Below are 22,170 nucleotides of genomic sequence, written 5' to 3' on the forward strand. Positions count from 1 at the left end.
GCACCTGGAGGACACCACCTAGCCGGGGCCTCGTCCTACGTGAGTCTCCGAGGAACTACCTTGGGGTATGTCTTCCTGGCAGGGGCGAAGGGGCTGCCCCAGGTGCCCCCCTGCACAGCTCTCCCTGGAGACTTTCAGAAGTGACTGTGCCACGCAAGTCAGCCCCCCAGGAAAGGCGTGCCCCAGACCAGGCGGGTAGGGGCTCTCCTCAGGCCACTTCCATGGGCCAGAAGCCACCCTGGGGCAGAGCATGGTGAGGAGGGAGCCCAGCCCTACCACACCAATGAGGTCTCCGCGGCCATACTCCCCCGCCAGGCGCTTTTTGCCGTCGTCCTTCCGGATCACCGAGCGTAGCCGGCCACTGAGGACGATGTAGGTGCAGTCTGACTTGTCCCCCTGCCTGCGCGGACAGAGGCTGTTGGGAGCGGAGGGGCAAGGCCAGGAAGCCCTCCCCACTTTGAGGTGGGGGGAAAAAAAAGAATGCAACCTTCTCACTGTATTTTTTTGTTTCGGAAAATACAGTTACTTTCCATTAAAAAATACGTATGCCAGGGGCCCCTGGGTGGCTCAGTTAAACGTCTGCCTCTGGCTCAGGTCGTGATCCTGGGGTCCTGGGACCGAGCCCCGCGTTGGGCTCCCTGCTCGGGGGGAGCCTGCTTCTCCCTCTGCCCTGCCCCTCCCCCTGGCTCCTGCTCATGCGCTCGCAGACGCGCGCACTCTCTCTCAAAAATATAAAATCTTTTGGGGTGCCTGGGTGGCTCAGTCGTTAAGCGTCTGCCTTCGGCTCAGGTCATGATCCCAGGGTCCTGGGATCGAGCCCCGCATCGGGCTCTCTGCTCCGCGGGAAGCCTGCTTCTCCCTCTCCCGCTCCCCCTGCTTGTATTCCCTCTCTCACTATGTCCCTCTCTGTCAAATAAATAAATAAAATCTTAAAAAAAAAAATAAATAAAATCTTTTAAAAAAATAGTGTTTTAAAATAAATAAAAATACATATGCTAATATATAAATGGCTTATTGTGATTTTTAAATAAATGATTAAATATTTAAAATGTCCTCAGTTTTAATTTTCCGCACCATGAAGATGGACAGCTGTGACCGTATCTGTGACACGGAGATCAGGCGCCCAGACGACACCCCAGGGGGACACTCGGCACACGAGCACCTTCATCAAAGCCATTTTAACGTCACCTCTGCTGGGCCACCTCAAAGGACAGTGTGGATTTGCGGCGAATGACGTGGAAAGACGCCCATGAGAAAGCGTGTGTGTCTGAGCGTGTGCGCCCGCACACGGGTGTGCTGACCTCGGGGGGCAGGCCGCGTCTGTCAGCGGCGCCGTCTTCCCAGTGGACAGTGCGGAGGGCAGAGACCTGCACCCCCAGGGGCCCCACCTGTACACCGCGCGCCCGGCCTCCACCTCCATCCAGTCCAGCGCGAAGTCGATCTGCCGCACGAAAGACGACACCCGCTTCACCACGGTGTGCGCGACACCCAGGACCACCGTCGGCTGCTTCCGCATGATTCTGCCGAGCCAGCCCAGAGTCACGGCTGCCCCACCACGGCCTACAGCCGATCCCGCCGGGGCCACCCCTTCCCTCCAGGCCACAGCACTTGAGAGTTGGCAGGACCCACACCCCCATTTATCAAACGGTGATGCCACGTGGCAGGTGACAGAGACACAGGCCCAGGGCTAGGACAGAGCTCGGTGCCCACTCAGCCACCTGCTCCATCATGGCCCATGTACACCGAGCGGCCAGCAGCCCTGGGAGAGCCCGCGGAGCTCCCTGCCCACTGCCACCTACCTCACAGATGTGCTCAGAGCACAGGCCTCACATGGGGGCTCGACCCTGGGAGTGGGATGCAAAGTCCCTGCCCCCCGCAATGTGCCATCAAGTCCAGACTGGGTGGAGAAAGGGGCTGAGAGGGGGCACAAGACTGAGGGTGAGGCTGAGAGGTCGGAGGGCAGCGACCACGTGGGGCCTTGAGCCAGGAAAGGCACTGGGTGGATCCTGGGCATGATGGAGTCCCTGGCAGGCTCTGGCCAGCAGGAACACAATGGACCTGGTTCCCTGGTTGCCATGTGTGAACAGGCTGCTGGGGGTGAGGGCAGAAATAGGGTGTCCCCTAGAGTGTGAAGGCTTCTGGAAGGCAGCAGCAGGGGCATGGTCAGCTCAGGGGCTGCAAGCCAGACTGGGGCCCCTCTAGGACTCGGCCCAAGCGATGGGCAGGTAAGAGTCACCAGTCACAGAGTAGACAAAAGTGGGAGCAGAAGCAAAGTGGGGGGAAATCTATGGTTCAGCTTTGAACAACAGATTAAGGAAACCCCTGAGGCAGCCCCGGGGGGTGTCAGGACAGCAGGCCGACGCACAAGCCTGCGCTCAGGAGGGTAGTTTGGGGGGAGACGTGAATTTGGTACATAAAGACCCAGGATTGGATGAGATCGCTCAGGACACCAGTCAGACGACGCCTACGGGGCAGGAGCCGGGCTGGACTCATGGCAGGTCGGGGCCCAGCAGGCACTCACTCGTAGAAGTGTGCCTTGGAGACGGAGAGGAAGCTGCAGTCCCTGTTGGCCCTGATGGTGAAGATGAGGGGCTCCCCCGTGAGCACGGCCAGCTGCCCCACCACCTCCCCGGGGCGCACGACGAACAGGCAGGTGTCCTCTTCACAGTCAATCTTCCGCTGGTACACGTGCAGCAGCCCCGAGACCACGAAGAGGATGTTCACGTCCTGACCAAACAAGGGGTGTGGGCTGGAGACCACGGGGCTCTGCCACGGGCTGGGCTTCTGTGTCCGCGCTGTCTCGTGTCCCTGCTCCTGGGCCCGGGCTCTCCCAGGAAACGTGTCAGCAGCATCCATGGTTTTATCGTTGGATTCTTTAGTGGCAGAGAGCCTAGCCACAGACGCTTACCCCGCCCGCACGTCGGCGGGTCTGTGCTGCCCACGTGCTCCCTTCTCCCTCCACGCGGCCCTGCTGAGTCTCCCCGACCCCCCCACACCACATGACTGCCAGGTGTGCCTGTGAGACTCCGGTGCCCACCTCAACTCACCTGTGTCCATCACCTGGCCTCTCTCCAGACCTGCTCACCCTGCTCTAGTCAGACCCCACCTCTCTGGTCCGAGCAGGAAAGGGCCAGTGCAGGGCTCTGGGAGGCCCGAGGCTTGGCCCTCAGGGTCTGGGAGGCCAGGGGCAGACAGAGGCCGGCTCTGCACCCCGTGCCCCCCACACAGCCTCCGAGGGGCCCGGGGTACCGTGCGTCACAGAAGGCAGTAGCGAGGACTGAGGCCTGCAAGTAGGTGAGCGCTTTCCTGACCTGTGGCCCAGACTGACTGGCATAAGAAAGTCAGCCAGCAGTCTGCTTCCTCTGGGGAAAAGGAAGAGCCTTTCCTGGTCATGGTACAGACAAGAGGGAAGAAGGGGGAGAGGGAGAGGCAGGGACACCAATGCCCTCGGACAGCCTCAGACAGTCCCCTCGGGGGTCTGACGCCACCCTGCCCCCCGGCTGGACCGCCTCGCCTTCCCCATCCAGGGCCCACAGGCTCCTGCTGCCTGGGCTCGTCTGTCCCCCAAGTCCTACCCAAGTCTGCACAGCCAGCTGTCATCACCTGGACCCCTATGAGGCAGGAGTGGAGGCCTAGGCTCGGTCTGCTCTCCCAACAAGACAGACCCATCTCACCAAAGCTGCTCTAAAAGCAAACTAGGCAAAACACTGTCCACCATGCTCGCGCAGGAGCCAGAGAAAACGCAGCTCCTACAGAGAGAGACCCCCAGACCACACCTGCACCAGGGGAGACGAGCTCCCAGGAGGGCAGAAGCTGTGGAGGTTATCTTTGCCTGCCCAGTGCGGCTTTCAGAATCAGAAATTAGGTCCATTTCATTAGAAAAATATTTTTCATCTGTATTTGGATCTGAGAATTGGGGAAACAAAAGCACCTCTTCTGCACCTGACTGTGAAATCAGTGATGACTCCTGTTCGAATGCACATACGCAAGCGTCCATGAGCGTGGACACGCACCCTCCCCCACGAGGACAGGCCACAAGCCCGGGGTAAAGAGAGAGCGCCCCAGAAACGGGGACGACAGGCCCTGTATCACATGTCCAGCGTGTGCCCAGGCTGGGCCACAGGGAGGCTGCCTCCTCAGCACTCCATCCAGCGCTGGCCACAGCACTGGGCAGGCCTGGGGACCGCTCCCTCCCACCGCAGCCTTTTGCTCACCTGGTCTCCCTGCCTCGACACCACTGTGCCCCCCGGAACATGGAGAAGCGTCACCCGCCCATCCAAGAGCGAGGGGTCCTAAAAACAGGAATGCAGGAATCAACACAAGGAGCACGGACACGTGCTGAGGACCACCACCAAGCTGGACCCTGCACAGCCATCCACTCAGACTGAGGCTGTCGGCGCAGGACACCCCGTCAGGGGCCCCGGGGTCTTGTGAGCTCTACCTCCAGGAGCTCAAGCGGGCTCCCACAGGAAATGGAGAAAAATGCCCTTGGGTCTCAGTGGTGGTGGTGGGGGGACCATTTGGGACACCCCCCCCCCAAAGCATTCTGTTCTCCACAGGCTTGCCCTCAGGGGAAACTATTTCAGCAGAGCCTAGCCTGCTGGTGTCCCTCGGGGCCTCACTGACCAGGGGAAGGAGAGGTCAGGGTGAAACACAAGTTCGATCCAGACGCACAGCCCTTGCTGAAGACAGACCAACACAGGGGTCATAGTGTGTCCCACTCCCCACGCCTCGCCACCACATCACTCCACGTCTGTGGACTGTAGTGCCTTCTCTTTCTTTTCTCATCAATTATAAGTTTAATATAACAAATGTTAAAAGCAGCAATTCAAAACCATGAATGTTTCAAAGGCTCATGGGGTTACTACAAGGTCAGCTGGCAATAATGCAGCTACTATCCGGATGGATGAAGTGCTAGGGTGTGGAGTCAGGGTATGCTGATGTCCCAAGTGAGGAAGACACCTCCCCCCGCTCCCCCTCTTCAAGCCCAGAGCCTAGGGAGCCTGAGTGGGAGGTGCAGGTTCACCGAGACAGGCCTTGCTCATCCTGTGCTTCCTCAGAGGCCTAGAAAGCAGGCCTGGGAGGTTGCTGTGCCCTCGGAGGCCAGGCAGGAGCCACAGATTGGATCCCAGGTTCCACGCCCCTGCTGGGCTGGGGCTGGCTTCTCCGCTCCCCTTCCATCTGGCCCCAGGTCGGGGCTTCTGTGGCAGCAGCCGTGGGGCTGAGAAAGGACTGGGCCCAACCCCAGCTGCTCCCTGCCTGGACCACGCTAGGGAAGCGGAGGGAGACTGCAGTTCCTCTGACCAGGGACGTCGTGTCCTACTATCAAGAAACAGCCACGAGGTGCACAAAACACACATGGGCAGAAGCAGACGCAGACCTGCCGGGGGTGCTGGAATTCTCAGACCAGAATTTTAAACAACTGTGGTTAATACAGGCTAAAGGCTCTAGGATGAAGTAGACAGCATGCAAGAACACACAGAGGTGGAAATCCTGAGAACCAAAGAGAAAAGCTGGAGATAAAGACAGGGTGGCAGAAATGAGCCCTTTGACGAGCTCGTCTGCAGACTGGACTCGCTGAGCAGAGTCTCGATGCTTGAGGACACAGCAATAGAACCCCTGAAATTGAAAAGCAAGCAAGCAAACAAAACTGATAAACAAAGAAGACGATACCCAAGGACTGTGGGACAATGACAAACGTGTAACATACACGTGATGGGAAGGCCAGGAGGACCCCCCTCCCCAAATTAATTGCCCAGGAATGTCAGAGAACGCCAAGCAGGATAAATGCCAAAAACTCACACCCAGGCATATACAGCACCTTCAAACTACTGAAAATCAAAGATAAAGATCCTGGAAGAAGCCAGAGGGAAGAAACACCTGATCTAGAGAGGAACAAAGATAAGAATGATATCGGCTTCCCCTCGGAAAGCATGTGAGCAAGGAAAAAGTCGAATATTTAAAATGTCGAGAAAAAAACACACCAACCTAGAATTCTGTACCCAGTGAAATCATCCTTTAAAAGTGAGGGAGCAATAAAGATGTCTAACAAATGAGAACCAGGGACTTTGTTGCCAGCAGACCTGCCCTGAAAGATGTTCGAAGAACTTCTTCGGGGAGGAGAGAATGATCAAGGTCTGAGCCACGGATCTCCATAGAGAAAGAGCACAGGAGAAGAACCCAGCAAAGGCAAAATTAACACTTTCATTGTCCTCCTTTTTTTTTTTTTAAAGATTTTATTTATTTATTTGACAGAGAGTGAGCACAGGCAGAGGGAGCAGCAGCAGAAGGAGAACCCACACGCCCGTTTGTTTTTTTTTCAAGATTTTATTTTTATTTTACACCCAGCATGGGGCTTGAACTCACAACCCTGAGATTAAGAGTCACATGCTCCAGGCGCCTGGGGCACTCAGTCAGTTAAGCATCCACCTTTGGCTCAGGTCGTGATCCCAGGGTCCTGGGATCGAGTCCCACATCGGGCTCCCTGCTCAGTGGGGAGTCTGCTTCTCCCTCTGACCCTCCCTCCAACTCGTGCTCTCCCTCTCTCAAATAAATAAATAATATCTTTAAAAAAAATAATAAAGAGTCACACGCTCCCCTGAGAGAGCCAGCTGGAAGCCCCTCCCTGTTCTTAACTGATCTTCAATACAGCAATGGCGGCAGCAACGCCGTACTCGGTTATGCATGCCACAATGACCCAAAGGGTGGCAGGTCAGGGTGATGTGGTTCCAAGTTCTCACACTCTACAAAGCAGTACAGTGTTTAAGAGGAAAACTCCGTTTCCCTACGCACTGAATACGTCCAACCCCACGTGGTGGGCCTTCCCACGCCCGGCATGCCTCCGGCTCTCTGTAACACCTGCTGACCCCACAGGTTAGGGGCTCGGTACCACCAGACTCCCCCCACTTCAGACGCCAGCCCCAAGTAGAGGGTCCCCAGGGTGCACACAACTTGCTGCACAAGGAACTGGCTATGAATTGGAGGTTCCCACAACCCCTTCCTCGAGTTCGCAGAACTCTGGGAAACATGTATGCGCTGTCACTGGTTTGTTATAAAGGGCATGAGTCAGGAAGAGCCCAGTGGAAGTGATGCATAGGGCCGGGTATGGGGGGGAAGGTCACGGAGCTTCTGTGCCCTCTCTGGGTGCACCATCCTCCCCACGTGGGTGTGTTCACCCACCTGGAAGCTCTCTGAACCCCGTGTTTAGGGATTTCTGTGGCGGCGTCATCACGTAGGCGTGATGGATTATTAATTCAGTCTGCAGCCCCTCTCCCCTCTCTGGAGGCTGGGGGTAGGGCTGAAAGTGCCAAGCTTCTGACTGTGGCTTCGTCTTTTCTGGTGACCAGCCCCATCCAGAGTCACCTCAGGAGCTGTCAGGAGCCACGGGCAGAGACCAAAACACATTATTTCTCATCATGTCAGTGTAATTTAAAAGTGGACTAGGATTAGGTGTAAATGTATCTTGCAAATTTAGGACAACCACTAAAAAAAGTAAAAAAGGAATATAACAAACTAGCTAAAAAAGGAGAAAAACAGATCATATAAAATGCCCAATCAAAATTAGAAAGAGCAGAAAAAGAGTGGTAGACGAAAGTAACAAAAAACAAGGGCAACAAATAGAAAACTGTAACCAATGTGGTAAATAGTAACCCGATTATATCAATAATCACTTAAACATCAATGGTCTGAATGCACCAATTAAAAGACAAAGATTGTCAGACTAGCTACGACTATGTTGACTCCAAGAAACCCACTTTAAATGTAAAGACACACACACAGTAAAAGTAGATGAAGAGAGCATGTTAACGCTAATCCAAGAAAGCAGAAGCAGCTCTATTCATTTCAGATGAAACCGACTCCAGAGAAGGAAGATGAGCAGGGATGGCGGGCATCACATGGTGATAAAGGGTCCGTTCTCCAAGACGTAACAACCCAACGCGCCCTGTGTGCATGCCCGACAAGAGCTTGAACCTGCATGAGAGACAACTGACAGAACTACAGGACAAACAGACGGATTCACTGCGACAGCTGGAGACCTCAGTCCTCTCCGGCAGCAGAAAATCAGTGAGGACACAGCGGAACTCAACAGAACCATCCAACAACTGGGCAGAATTCATATCTATAAATTACTTCATACAAAAAAGCACAATACAGTCTTCTCACGTGGAACACTCACTGAGATAGCCTCTATCTGCCGCCATAAACCCCATCTTCAAAAATTTAAGAAAATGATAATCATACAATGTCTGTTCTCAGAGCATAGTGGAATGACACTAGAAGTCTTAACAGAAAGATAACTGGAAGATCCAAAAATACTTGGAAATTAAACAACACACTTTTTTTTTTTAAGTTTTTTTTTTAAGTAATCTCTACACCCAATGTGGTGCTTGAACTCACAATCCCAAGGATCAAGGGTCGGACGCTCAACCCACTGAGCCACCCAATTGTCAATAAAATCGATAAGCCCCTAGCCAGACTAAGAAAAAAAGAAAAAGAATATAAATTATTAATATCAGAAATGAAAGAAGGGTCATCACTACAGATGCCAAGCAAAGTAAAAGGATAATAAAGGAAGACTATGAACAACTCTATGTTCAACAATTTGATGTTGAATCATATGTTCAAAATGAGCCCATTCCTTGAAAGACACAATCCACCAAAATTCACACAAGAAAAGAGACTATCTGAATAAGACTATATCTATTAAGAAATTTAATCAGCAATTAATAACCTTCCAAAACAGAAAGCACCATGCCCATACGGGCTGGTTCACTGGTAGACTCTACCAAATATTTAAGGAAGAAATTATATCAATTCTCTATAGGGGCGCCTGGGTGGCTCAGTTGGTTAAGCCTCTGCCTTCAGCTCAGGTCATGATCCAGGAGTTCTGGAATCGAGCCCCACACAGGGCCCTCTTCCCCACCACTCATGCTCTCTCTCTCTCATAAAAATAAATAAACCCTAAAAAAAAAAAAAAAAGGAAAGAAAAGAAAATACATATAGATTGGGAAGAAAGACATAAGACCATCTTTGTTCTCAAATGATGTGATGATCTATACAGAAAATCCAAAAGAATTAAGAAAAAAACTCCCACAACTAATAAGCAATTACAGCAAGGCTGCAGGATACAAGGTTAATACACAAAAGTCAACTGCCTTCCCGTATACCAGCAATGAACAAGTGGAATTTAAAATTAAAAACACAACAATATTTACATTAGCACCCACAAAATGAAATACTTAAGTATAAACCTAAAAAAATACACATGAGAAAACTACAAAATTTTAGTGAAATAAATCATAGAATAACTAAATAATTGGAGAAATATTCCATGTTCATGGATAGGAAGACTGAGTATTGTCCTGATGTCAGTTTTCCCCAACTTAATCTACAGACTCAATGCAATCCCATCCAATCCCAGCAAGTTATTTTGTAGATATCGGTAAACTGATTCTAAAGTTTGTCTGGAGGAGCAAGAGTCCCTGAATAAGCAACAATTCACTACAGCAAGAGAAGACTCACTATAAAGCCACAGTGATCAAGACACTATGGTATTGGTAAAGTGTTGACAAAGAGATCAATGGAACAGAACAGAGGACCCAAAAATGTATCAACAGACCCCAAAATATAAATGGAGTAACCTGATCTTTGCCACGGGAGCAAAGGCCATAAAATGGAGAAAATATAGCCTTTTCAACAAATGGTATGGGAACAACTGGACATCCACATGCAAAAAATGGATCTAAAGGGCGCCTGGGTGGCTCAGTCAGTTGAGCGTCTGCCTTCGGCTCAAGTCATGATCCCAGGGTCCTGGGATCGAGCCCCGGGATCGGGCTCCCTGCTCAGCGGGGGGTCTGCTTTGCCCTCCGCCCCTGCCCCCGGCTAGAGCACTCTCTCTCTTTCTCAAAAATAAATAAATAAAATCTTTAAAAAATGGATCTAGATACAGACCTTATACCCTTCGAAAAAACGAACCCCAAATGGATCTCACAGACCTAAGTGCAAAATGCAAAATAAAACTCCTAGAAGATATACGGGAGAAAATCTACATAATCTTGGGTTGGGCGATGACTTTTTACATATGACACCAAAGGCATAATCCATGAAGGAAAGAATTTATAAGCTGGACTTCATTAAAATAAAAAAACCCTGCTCTGTGAGACACTGTCGAGAGAATAAAAAGGCCACAGACGGGAGAAAATATCTGCAGAGACACATCTGACAAAGGACTGCTGTCCAAAACAAACACACAACTTTTAAACTCAACAATAAGGAAACAAACTACCCGGTTAGCAAGTGGGCGAAGACCTTAACAGATTCCTCACCAAAGCAGACAAGCACACACATGAAAGCATGCTCCATGTGATATGCTATCAGGGAAATGCAAATTTAAACAACAACGACATACCACTGCACACCTATTGGAATGGACAAAATCCATTAACGTACTGACATCAAATGCTGGTGAGGATGTGGGGCAGCAGGAACTCTCACTCAAGGCTGGGGGACATGCAGCAGGGTGCAGCCACTTTGGAAACAATTTGGCGGTTTCTTGCAAAACTAAACCTACTTTTACCATAAAATACAGCCCTTGCACCTCTTACTATTTACCCAAATGAATTGCAAATGTAGGCCCACACGGACATTTAGAGCAGCTTTATTTACAGCTGCCAAAACCTAGACGCAACCAAGATGTAAGTGAACGGATAAACTGTGGTTCCTTCCAGACAACAGAATGCTCTTCAGCGCTGAAAAGAAACGACCTCTCAGGCCATAAGAGACATGAGGAACCTTAAGTGAAGGAGGCCAACGTGAACAGGCTACACACTGTATGATTCAACGACGTGGTGGAAAAGGCAAAACTACGGAGACAGTACAAAGATGGGGGCTGAGGGAGGGCTGAACAGGTGCAGCAGTGGATTTTTAGGGCAGTGAACTACTCTGTGTGAGGCTGCCCCCACACGCTCACAGAGCGCACACCACCTGCGTCACTCTGAGGTAACACTAAGGACTTCGGGGGTGATGACGCGTCCGTGCAGGGTCTTCTACTATACCGAACGCACACCGGGCGGGGGCGTCAGTACTGGGAAAGGCTGTGCAGGGCAGGTGGAGGGGGGCAGCAGGTATACGGGAAATCTCCGTGTTCTTCTCAGTTCTGCTGTGAACCTAAAACGGCTCTAAAATATAGTCTGTTAAAAAAACTGAGTAGTGAAAAAGCCATCTGTGATATAGCTGAGGAGACGTGACGACTAGCGGCTGGGTGGACTGTGGTGCGAGGCCTTTCCCACCTGTGAGGATCACACGCCACCGCTCAGTAGTGGCCGCAGATAAAAAAAGTAGACATTCCAGATCTATAAAATGGAATAACCAAACTTGAGAACTCAACGCACAGGTTTAGCAGCAGATTAGACACTAAAAGCAGAATGTGAACTCTGATAAAAACATGTATATCAAGTCCAAGGACTTACAGGAATATGGGAAATACAGACAAAAGGGGTAAGACAGGGGCACCTGGGTGGCTCAGTTGTTAAGCGACTGCCTTCGGCTCAGGTCATGGTCCCGGGGTCCTGGGATCGAGCCCCGCATCGGGCTCCCTGCTCGGCGGGAAGCCTGCTTCTCCCTCTCCCACTCCCCCTGCTTGTGTTCCCTCTCCCGCTGTGTCTCTCTGTCAAATAAATAAATAAGATCTTAAAAAAAAAAAAAAAGGGTAAGACATAAAAGATAAAGGAGAACATACATTCCATAGAGCCTCTGAAGGAGAAGAGAGAAAATATGCAGAGGCAATATTTGAAGAGAAAATGCTGATAATTTTTCAAAAGGAGTTCAGAGGCCCAGACTGAAGAAGCCCAAAGAATTTCATGTAAGATAAACAAAAAGAAATCCACTCCCAGTTCTGAAATTGCAGGAAACCAAAGATGAATATCTTTTTTTTTTTAAGATTTTATTTATCAGGGCACCTGGGTGGCTCAGTTGGTTAAGCGACTGCCTTCGGCTCAGGTCATGATCCTGGAGTCCCTGGATCGAGTCCCACATCGGGCTCCCTGCTCAGCAGGGGGTCTGCTTCTCCCTCTGACCCTCTTCCCTCTCGTGCTCTCTGTCTCTCATTCTCTCTCTCTCAAATAAATAAATAAAATCTTTAAAAAAAAAAAAAAAAGATTTTATTTATCTATTTGAGAGGGACAGTGAGCAAGAGCAGGGGGAGGGGCAGAGGGAGCGGCTGAGGCAGAGGGAGAAGCAGGCTCCCCGCCGAGCAGAGAGCTCGACGCAGGGCTCCATCCCAGGACCCCGAGACCATGAGTCGAAGGCAGACGCTTCACCGACTGAGCCACCCGGGCGCCCCAACAATGAAAACATCCTAAAAGCAGCAAGAGAAAAGTTATTCTCAAAGGAGGAAAGACCAGCACACGACTTTCTACGGCAGCACTGGGGCTGGGGACGGTACGCGGCTGCCAACACGTCACCTAGAGCTCACCTCAGCCAACCGCCCTGCGAGCGGGAGGTCAGCCCACTGCAGCCTCTGTGCTGCTCAGGACGGGAGGCAGAGCCCGGCCAGACGGCTGCAGACACACGGCAACACGAGGTGCAGCGGGCGGCTCTCGGCTTCTCTCCTCCTTCAGCCCCCAACTTTGGCCTGAAAGCTGACCCAGTCGGGATGCTATGCTGAGCCGTGGGCACACGTGACAAAAATGTCATGAAAAACACTCTTAGGACCAGAGGGCCAGGGAAGGCAGCTCCTATGAGCAGGGCAGGCGTGGAGGAAGCCTCCAGGAGGGCAGCCCCGTGGGAGAGCTATTCTGCTGTGCGTGCCCACCAAAAGCAGCGCAAGGAAACACAACAGAGGACCCCACAGACAGGTTTACGACGGGCGCAGGATGCTGGGCCAACCAGGAATCCATGAGCAAAAATATACATAATCAGTGCTTCCTTGCATCCTGCACAAAAATTAACTCCTTCTCATTAAAACCTAAGAAAGGCAAAGCAATAAAACTTTCAAACAACAATATAGAAAACATCTTTATGAATCTGAAGTAAGGAACTATTTCTTAAGCAAGGCATAAAAGCACTAACCATAAAGGAAAAGACTGGTAAGTTTACTGTGTTATAATGAAGAACTTCTGTCCACCAAACGTACCATTCAGAAGGCAAAAAAGGCAAATGCTAGAGCAGATCATGTGCAAGACCTATAATCAACAACAGACTTATTTAGAAAATATAAAGAAACCCTTAGAGTCAAAAAGGGAGACAGAACAATGGGCAGAAGTCTCAAACTGCTGCCTCCCAAGAGGCAGACAAAGCAGAAACGTGGAAGGCGCCCAGCCCTACTTGGAATCCAGAAAATGTAATTAAAACCAAAAGCTCTACTCAACACTGTGCCCGTATTTATGTGAAATGGAAAAGGCTGAAAACCCAGATGCTGTCATGCATGCAGGGCCAAGGAACCCCCGGTCTGGGTGAGAGGTGACGCACAACCCCCGGGATGCAGACATGTGCACGCGTGTCCCTCCACAGCGTGGACAAGGGATGGACACCCACGGTGCATTCCTGTGCTAGCAGAGCCTTCAGGACTGGCAACCACGTGGGCAAGTCACAGACACGATGCTGAGCAAGAACAGCGGGCCCAGAGGACACACGGGATGAGTCCCGCACAGAAAGTCCCCACGCAGGTGCAAGGCGGTGGTCTCCCTGGGGGCGAGGGGCTGCAGCCATGGGGGGCACACAGCTGCTTTTGGGAGCAGCTAATAGTACGGTCCCTGGAATGGTGGTTCCATGGGCACCCACATTCTTCTGTAGACAAGGTATTCACAAGCCTTTAAAATGTGAGGGAGAGGGGCGCCTGGGTGGCTCAGTCGTCGAACGTCTGCCTTCGGCTCAGGTCCTGATCCCAGGGTCCTGGGATCCGGCCCCGAATCGGGCTCCCTGCTCCACGGGGAGCCTGCTTCTCCCTCTCCCACTCCCCCTGCTTGTGTTCCCTCTCTCCCTGTGTCTCTCTCTGTCAAATAAATAAATGAAATCTTTAAAATAAATAAATAAATAAATAAATGAACGTGAGGGAAGAAGGGTCAAGAACAAATGGGCACGTGATGAAGACACAGTCAGGAGAGCCATTGCTTATAACCCTTCCAGGGCTTCCTGGGTGGTGTCCCAAGCCTGCAGAGCACACAGGGTTCACAGCCCTGCCACCTGCAGGCACGCGGGGGAGGGCAGGGATGCGCTGGGAAGAAGGTGCCAGGGAGAGGGTCTGCACAGCCACCAGTGCAAGGACGCCATCCTGAGCACCCCAGAGGGAGCCCCGCCTCGGGCAGGGGCTGTGGTGGCCCCGATCTGGGACACAATGCCCCAAAGGAGTGGGTCCTTAGGAGGACAGGCTGTGGGAGTATCACTGGCCTCTCCAGAGACCGCGCGCATCTCCCAGCTCACCCCAGCCAGAGAGAAGGCAGGAGGGCAGCCACTTACGTCCAGCTTCATCAGGGTGAGCAAGTCCTTCTTGGCGGCCCTGAGAATGGCATCTGTCTTCCTGCTGGAGACAGCCTCATCTGAGTTAGTCTCTGAGTACTGGAAGACTGCAGAGGGAGCGTCTGCAACAATCACGCTCTTCTTGGACTTGAGAAGAGCACAGGCAGATCAGAGGGACGTGGCAGGGGAAAGGGTCCCGCAGGGAGCACCAGGCCAGGGCAGGGCACAGCCTGAGACGGGAGGGAGTGTGCCCACCTACCTTGCTGGCCACGGCGCTCCCAGGGCGTTCCTCTGCATGGAGGAGGACCCTGGCACGGTCACACGCCATCCTCAGGTCTGAGGTGCTCCCTACAAATGGAGGGAAGACGCAGGACACTGTGCCGACCTGGCTGGACATGCGGGTCCACACACATTCGCCGAGGGCTGGCTGAGCTCTCCCCCCGAAGGCGAAGCAGCACAGACCCCGGCAGGTGAGACTCAGATCACTGGAGCGCAGCCACTGTGCTGTCATGCATGCCCTCTTGTGACCCACAACCAATTTTTATTTTATTTCTTAAATTAATAAAAAAAATTGGGGCGCCTGGGTGGCTCAGTCGGTTGAGCGTCTGCGTTCGGCTCAGGTGTTGGTCCCAGGGTCCCGGGATCGAGCCCCACATCGGGCTCCCTGCTCGGCGGGAAGCCTGCTTCTCCCTCTCCCTCTGCCCCTCCCACTTGTGCTCTCTCTCTTAAATAAATAAATCTTTAAAAAAAACAGTGTTAAAAATAAAACCGTGCCATAGTCCCTGTGATTAACCCACGCATACGGAAAAGGTTACACAGTCCTATGCAATGCTGTTCTTACCATCAGTTTACCCACATCAGTTGACAAAACTTAAAATGTTGAGTCCCTCTGCTCTTTGCAGACACATGTCTCATAAGAGGGCATTATCTGCAGGGACCAGAGGGAAGGTGACAGTCGCCTGCATATGTTTATGGAACAGGGTCATCCACAGTCACACTTTATTACAGGTGGACTGCTATTACTTTCCGGTCTTTTTTTATTTGAAAAATTTGCTAAACACATTTTTTTTTTTAAATACAGCGGGTCAGCTGAATAGCCATATGGAAAAAAAGTGTATCGTGTCCAGTATGCACTTTAGACAAAAGAACCAATCCTAGAGGGATGAACATGAAAGGTAAAATGTTAAATCTTACAGGCAGATTTCCTAAACAGGACACAAGATGCATTAATTACAAAAGAAAAAATTCGATAAATTGGACTCTTAAATTTAAAAACTTCTATTCATCAAATGATACCATTAAGAGAGAGAAAAGTAAGAGCAGAAAATATCTTCAGTACATATATCCCACAAAGGATTCACATAGAGAAGATCTAAAGAGCCCCTATCAATCCGTGAGGATGAATGACAACCTAAGGGGAAAGCAGACAGAAGACCATGCAGCCCACTCCAATGGAGGCGGCAAGTCCTGGGGCTCAGGAGTGTCAGCAGGACGGGGTGCGGCCAGTGAGGCCTGCTGAGCCAGAGGAGCCGGGAGAAGAAGACAGGAAGCAGAAAGCGGGCGGGGGCGGCGGGGGCTTCCCGGAAGACGGTGCCGCCCGTCAGCAGCACTCACACACGGGCCAAGAGCGCCTACGTGGGACAGAGGACTGAATCGCCAGGAGCTCAGTGCTGACAGCGACACGTGCTGGGGACCCCACATTGGACAGTGCAGGCTTAGGAGGGCGGCAGAAGTACACATCGGGACGGGCACCCAGAAAACCGTGCGCAGCACCTCCTGAGCCAACGGCGAGCACTCTGTGACCCAGCGGTCCCAACAGGAACACGTACATGTGTTCAAGAGACACATAAGTGCACTGTCTTCACACAATACATCGCTGCCCACCACTGCGAAGAGGTGCGTGTGGCTGCACACAGCACCTACGGACCTCAGACACAAAGCCGAGCGGAAGCAGCCAGACTCTACACCAGCTCACGCTGCTGAACTCAGGAGGGCAGGGAGCTCCGGCGGGACGGCTGGCAGAGCCCAACCTCTGCCGGTGCGTTTCTGCGTCTGGGCGCTGGCCTCACGGGAGGGTTCAGTTTATGAAAAATCATCACGCTGCCCGTTTACATTTACACCTTCTGTATTCATATTACACAACCAAAAACAGTTAAGGAAAATTGAAAACAACTTGGTGTCCATGAAGAAATAGGCAAATATCCCAGTAGAACACAAAAGACGCCTAAAAAGTTGTCCAAGTAATGAAATATGCAGAACAGGCAAATCCAAGAGACAGAAAGCAGACCAGTGGGGGCCGGGGCCGGGGATGATGGCTAATGGGGACGCGGTGTATCTACTGGCTGGCAAGATGTTCTGGATTAGATGGTAGTGACGGATACACAATTTTGTGAATACACTAATGAATTATGCACTTTAAAAAGGTGAACTTAAGGGTATGTGAATCACATCTCCAAAAAGCTATTACTAAAAAAAAAAAGAAAAAAAAAATCCACGTATATTCAGAAACTTGACACCAAATGAAGACAGCACCAAAAAAGGCAACAGGAAAGGAAAGATTGTTTCGTGAATGGCACTGTGTAAGTTACCACCACACAAAGTAAGAAAAGGCTGAATGTCTGACTTCGAACACACCCAAGTGGGAAGGGCAAACAAAGGAGCCCTCAGCGCACAAGGGGAACCACTCAGCTCGCAGAAGAGGATCTGGGAGAATACGCTTACAACCCAGTGAATGAGGAAAGAACAAGGAGGAAGGCACCAAACACAGAGATCACAGGGTGTGCAAGGGCTGGTTTTCAATAAAGGAGCATCATGGGTCCTGTTCATGTCACGTGGACATCACAGTCCACAAGGCTGGGTCTTCTGACAGACGGAGACCAGAAAAAAGCGTCTGAACAAATACAACCGATGAAGGGTCTCTAGCCAGAGCCTATGAAGAATTGATGCAAATCAACAGATTCAGAAAACCCTGCAGAAAATGAGCAGAGAATATAAGCAGACAATTCTTTTTTTTTTAATTTTAAGTAGGCTCCACACCACGTGGGGCTCGAACTCACAACCCTAAGATCAAGAGTCACATGCTCTACCGACTGAGCCGGCCGGGTGCCCCTAAACAGACAATTCTTTAAAGGGTTTTTTTTTTTCTCAAGATTTTATTTATTTATTTGACAGAGACACAGCGAGAGAGGGAACACAAGCAGGGGGAGTGGGAGAGGGAGAAGCAGGCTCCCCGCTGAGCAGGGAGCCCGATGCGGGGCTCGATCCCAGGACCCTGGGACCGTGACCCGAGCCGAAGGCAGACGCTTAATGACTGAGCCACCCAGGCGCCCCGAGAACTCTGCTTTAATGAAAGCAGATCCTGGTAGCAGCTGAGGGGCCAGAGGGCCTAGGAAACCCATTTCAGTGGAGGATGCCACATGGCGGTGTGCCAGTGAGCACAGCCCAGCACAGGGGAGAAAGGGTGGCACTAGAGATGCTCCTGCAGCGGCCAGGTGCAGCCTTGGGGACGTAGGCCCCTGGGACACAGATGCGAGGCAGGGGTAAAATAGGGCAGTGTAGAAAGGAGCCCACGGGATGCTCAGGGCAGCAAGACACGTAATTACCACTGCATCTAATGGAGCCAGAGTGTGGGCATAGGGTCCTCTGGGCCTGACAGCTTGCCCACCTGTAAATGCTCTAAGCTCAGGTGCCCAATGCCTTACCTGGTGGAGCGAAAGGGGCCTGGTCACCTGCCTGGGCCTTGCCGAACTCATCCAGGATCTCTTCGTGGACAGAGGGCAGCGGGAAGGACCGGCTCCTCTGCAGCGGAGGCCCAGAGGCTGCTGCACGGCTGCCCCCTCCATCTGCTGGGAGGGGACGGGTGGGAAGAAGGCCTCTGTCCCCACGGCGGTGCACACACCTCATGTCTCCAGGCCCTCCGCACCCGCACCCAGCTGCCCAGGGCAATGCTAGGCGGCGCCAACCTCGGACGCGGGCCCTGCTCTGCCTCCCCAGGTCGTCCTGAACTGACTAGCCCTTGCTGCCAGCCTCCTCCACCAGGCTGAAGCCTTGCGTGTCCCCTTCCCAGTGACTGCTTTAGTCGAGGTGACCATCAAGCACACTTGGCGTGAGCCTGGCACACTTCCGTGCTCCCCTGGCCCCTCAGGTGAATGAACGTAAAAGCCACCTTCCAGGAAGTACCCTGAGCGACACAGCTTCATCTCACTAGTCTATCAGCCACTTGTTTATAAACACACAGGTGACCTATCCCACATTTGTGAGCATGGCTGCGTGTTACACACTCAACCTGAAGGTGACTTGTAGCCAAGAAGCCTCAATGGACGGTTTCTCTCCCCAGATCTAGGACCCTCTCAAGAGCTCGGAGCGGCATGAAGCTTGGAATCTGCTCCCCGAATGGCTTTCCCCTGAAGCCTAGTTCTCCCAGAGACGGGGTGACGGGAGAGGTGGCTGGGGTGGGAAGGAGGCCCGGACTCAGGCGGGAGGCCAGTTTGGGGGCAGTACCTGGGTCGCAGGACTCCTGGGGCCGCAGGGGCCTCTCAAGACGATCCTCAGAGACGCAGCATGCCTGCCTTCTGACCTTCCCGGCAGCCACACTGGCCACAGACACCAGGGGGATGGCCTGGCTCTCCTGGGATGTGAGAAAGAGCAGGTGCTCCAGGGGCACCCCTGGGCTGGTACTCTCAGCAGCCACACTTGGGAGAACAAGAGGAGTGGTGACCAGCGCAGAGGCCGGCCGTGGGCTTAAGGCAACAAAAGCCCAGCTTGCTTTATCCTGGCAACTCTATCAAGTTTAAATGGTGGTCAACACTGTCAGAAACCTTAACGTTCTTCATTAAGAGAAAAGTAATGTAGAAAACAAAAGGATGTGCCCTAAAATACCAGTAAAGGAAGATGACAAAACCTAAAACCCATCAGAACTAGGGAGAATCCCCAAGTGCGGTGCTGACCCCAGTAATGAATGATTAGCATCCAGGCCCCCCTGAAGCAGGGCCCTCGAGGGTCTCATCTACATCTGCTGCTCACAGCAGCTCTGGGTAGAGCAAGCGGACCCCTCGCCCAGACTGCCAGCAGGAGGGGCCCCAAGGGACAGGAGGGGACCGCCTCCACTGGGCAGGCAGGCAGCTCAGCGGTGTGCGCCAGGTGAACAACAGGAAAGGGGCAGGCAAGCTTATGGAGCAAGGTGACCGAAGGGGCCACATTCAGGCCAAACTGCAGGCTCTCCTGGAATGGGCATCGGAGGAGTCCCATCCCCACATCTCATGGGTGGGACAGGTTCTTAGCACAAGGCCTCAGGAGAATCAAGCTCATCCACCAGCACTGGCTTTAAGGCAGAGGAGTAAACACGGCCGCACAAGCCCCTCTCAAAGCCCAGGGTCCCAGTGACATGACATGGACAAGGGCATGAGGCTGCACTTACCGGGTTGAAGAGCTCCGTGGTCAGGCCCAGGTAGTTGTGCAGAGCCAGAAAGGTGACCCTCTGCAGCCGCACCATGATGATCTGTGGGGGACAGCCAGCTGTGCCAGGCCCGGTGCCCCCTGCAGACCCCCCGAGCCCCGTCACGACACGGAGCCCCCAGTCCTGACAACTCACCGTGGTCACCTAAGATGTTAGTGTTTAGGGCGTAAGGAAACTGCATTATTTGTGCAAGTTTTCAGTAAATCTGAGATTACTTCAAAACAAGAAATTTAATAACAAAAAAAGAACTCTTTGGGGGGCTAGTGGGAGTTCTGAAGACCTCTTTGAGGTCATGAATATTAACTTTTAGTGTAAAATATATATTACAAATCCCTCAGAAAACCACCTTAGTCCTTCCTACACCCACTCTGGACGCACTTTCCTGGGAGTGTGACACTCAGGACCAACGCGCCAGCCTGTGATAAACGCTTGGTGCCCCGGCCCCTGGGCCAGAAAGGGCTCCTGCAAATGGGACCCACCTGCACCACCCTCACCAGGGTTTCAGGATACTTCTCAAAAACTCCTTGAAAAGCCACCACTGGGAGCCGGAGGACGGTGGAAGGGACAGCAGCGCGGGCAGACACGGTTTTGTACGGAGCGGTGTGGCCCTGCAAGGACAGCAAGGTCAGGCTGCTCCCAGCATCCCCGTCTCCAGAAGCGACGAGACACCAGCACATGGTTGTGCATGGAAGCGCCCGCCACGGCCCCGCTGCGCCTCGCCCCACTCGAGAAGCCCCTCCTAGGAGCCCGCAGAGCCTGCTTTTCCAGCCAGGACACCACCCTCTGCTGTCACCGCCCTGTCCGTCCACTGCTGCTTCCAGGCAGCCACCCAGGGTTCATCTGTCCTGATGGTTTTGCTTCGTCAAAACATTACATAAATGGAATCACACAGGGCCGGCTCCCTTCTCCCTTCACTGAGATGGCAGTTTGAGGCCCGCCATGCTGTTCACGCACCAGCAGTTATGCTCTTGGTGGCTGAGAAGGAGGCGTTTCATGCGCCCAGCAGTTAAAGGGCACCTGGGCTGTTTCCAGTTTGGGGCAGTTGTAAATAAAGCTGTCATAAATGCTCACGTACAGCTTCTGGGCCATTCAGTATATGCATCTTTAACTTCCAGGAAACTACCATGCTGTTTCCACAGCGGCTGCACCACGTGGCCCACATGCACACCACATCTGCACTGTCAGGGTTGAATGGTGAGGAACGTGGTCAGTCTCGGCCCCTGGTTCCTGGGGGGAGCCTCTCAACCTGTTAGCAATGTCCGTGTTCACAGGAACAGCCCTGGGAGTCTCAGGATGGGGCTGGCCACACCGGGAAGTCTGCCCACAGTGGGGGGAGCTGGGGTATTCCCGACCTCGTGACCAAGCCCTGTGCGTCGGGAACCTGGGCGTGTGGTTCTCGAGACGTTCTAAGTGAGCTCTGGGACTCTGTTATATTTCTTCCCCTTTCTGCTCATTTCACATCCTTCATAAAAAGAAAACTGTCCCTGGGAGACCACGATGGCACCACACGAAACAGGAGCACAGAGCAGTCGCCTGCCGGGTGTTAAAGGACAGAAAGTACAGGCCGGCTCCGGGGTTCCCTGCCCCTTCGTGAGGCCAAAGGTGCCAACACGCCCCCTCGTCGCTTATGCACCGCTCGGCCGCTCTGCGGAGAGCGGGCACCCCTTCTGTGGGCGCACAGTGGGCACAAGGTGTGTCCTGGATGTGGTCTCACCCAGTCTCCTACTCACAAGCAAGTCAAGCAGCTAGGAGATCCCAGGAGAGCCAAGGGAGGGCCGGCCCACAAACCCCATCAGATGGCAGTTCTCGTCTTTGTCCAAGAATCAGAGAGAAAAGCAGGTGCGTATGTTTGGGGGAAAGGTGGGAAAAGGGAATGACAGAGTAGCCACTGTTGCTAAAGATGGCTCGTGGGCTACTTATTTCCAAATTGACTTGTTTATTTAGAAGAACACCACCCTCAACCTCACCTAAAATCAAAAAACTATGTGAACCACAGAGAGAGGCTGAATTGCTTAGAGTGTGCACAGGACCCAGGTGTAGACCCGCAAGAAAGCTTCACGCTTGCACGCCCTTCCAAACGTTCTCAGCAGCAGAGGCACGACCAAAAAACAACTACAAACAGCTGAAGGTCAGTCAGCAACAGGATGTATCACAGCGCTGTGGACGACGGAACCGGGACACACCGCGCACGTGGGGGCCTGACAGTAGTAACCCGCATGGGCCCAGCTGCGGAGGAAGCACACGGCAGAAAGCCACCATGC

The 22,170-nt window shown here is 52.6% G+C and overlaps 1 protein-coding gene across 4 annotated transcripts in view; it reads right to left on the reverse strand.

Annotated features, from left to right (window-relative positions):
- PNPLA7 (patatin like phospholipase domain containing 7) overlaps window positions 1–22,170 on the reverse strand; it is a 63,915-nt gene that overhangs the window by 27,941 nt on the left and 13,804 nt on the right. For 3 of the 4 annotated variants that reach the window (XM_032398812.1, XM_032398813.1, XM_032398815.1), the window contains exons 10-19: window positions 20,389–20,517; window positions 19,871–19,951; window positions 18,955–19,081; window positions 18,156–18,299; window positions 14,714–14,802; window positions 14,455–14,601; window positions 4,215–4,292; window positions 2,522–2,727; window positions 1,389–1,520; window positions 277–400 (exon numbers count right to left, since the gene is read on the reverse strand). In XM_032398812.1, the coding sequence (XP_032254703.1) occupies window positions 277–400; window positions 1,389–1,520; window positions 2,522–2,727; window positions 4,215–4,292; window positions 14,455–14,601; window positions 14,714–14,802; window positions 18,156–18,299; window positions 18,955–19,081; window positions 19,871–19,951; window positions 20,389–20,517 (1,257 nt within the window). The remainder of the gene's footprint in view (window positions 1–276; window positions 401–1,388; window positions 1,521–2,521; window positions 2,728–4,214; window positions 4,293–14,454; window positions 14,602–14,713; window positions 14,803–18,155; window positions 18,300–18,954; window positions 19,082–19,870; window positions 19,952–20,388; window positions 20,518–22,170) is intronic. The other variant, XM_032398814.1, reaches the window with a different exon arrangement.

Source organism: Phoca vitulina, unplaced genomic scaffold, assembly GCF_004348235.1.
Source record: "Phoca vitulina isolate PV1807 unplaced genomic scaffold, GSC_HSeal_1.0 scaffold121, whole genome shotgun sequence".
Taxonomy (NCBI): domain Eukaryota; kingdom Metazoa; phylum Chordata; class Mammalia; order Carnivora; family Phocidae; genus Phoca; species Phoca vitulina.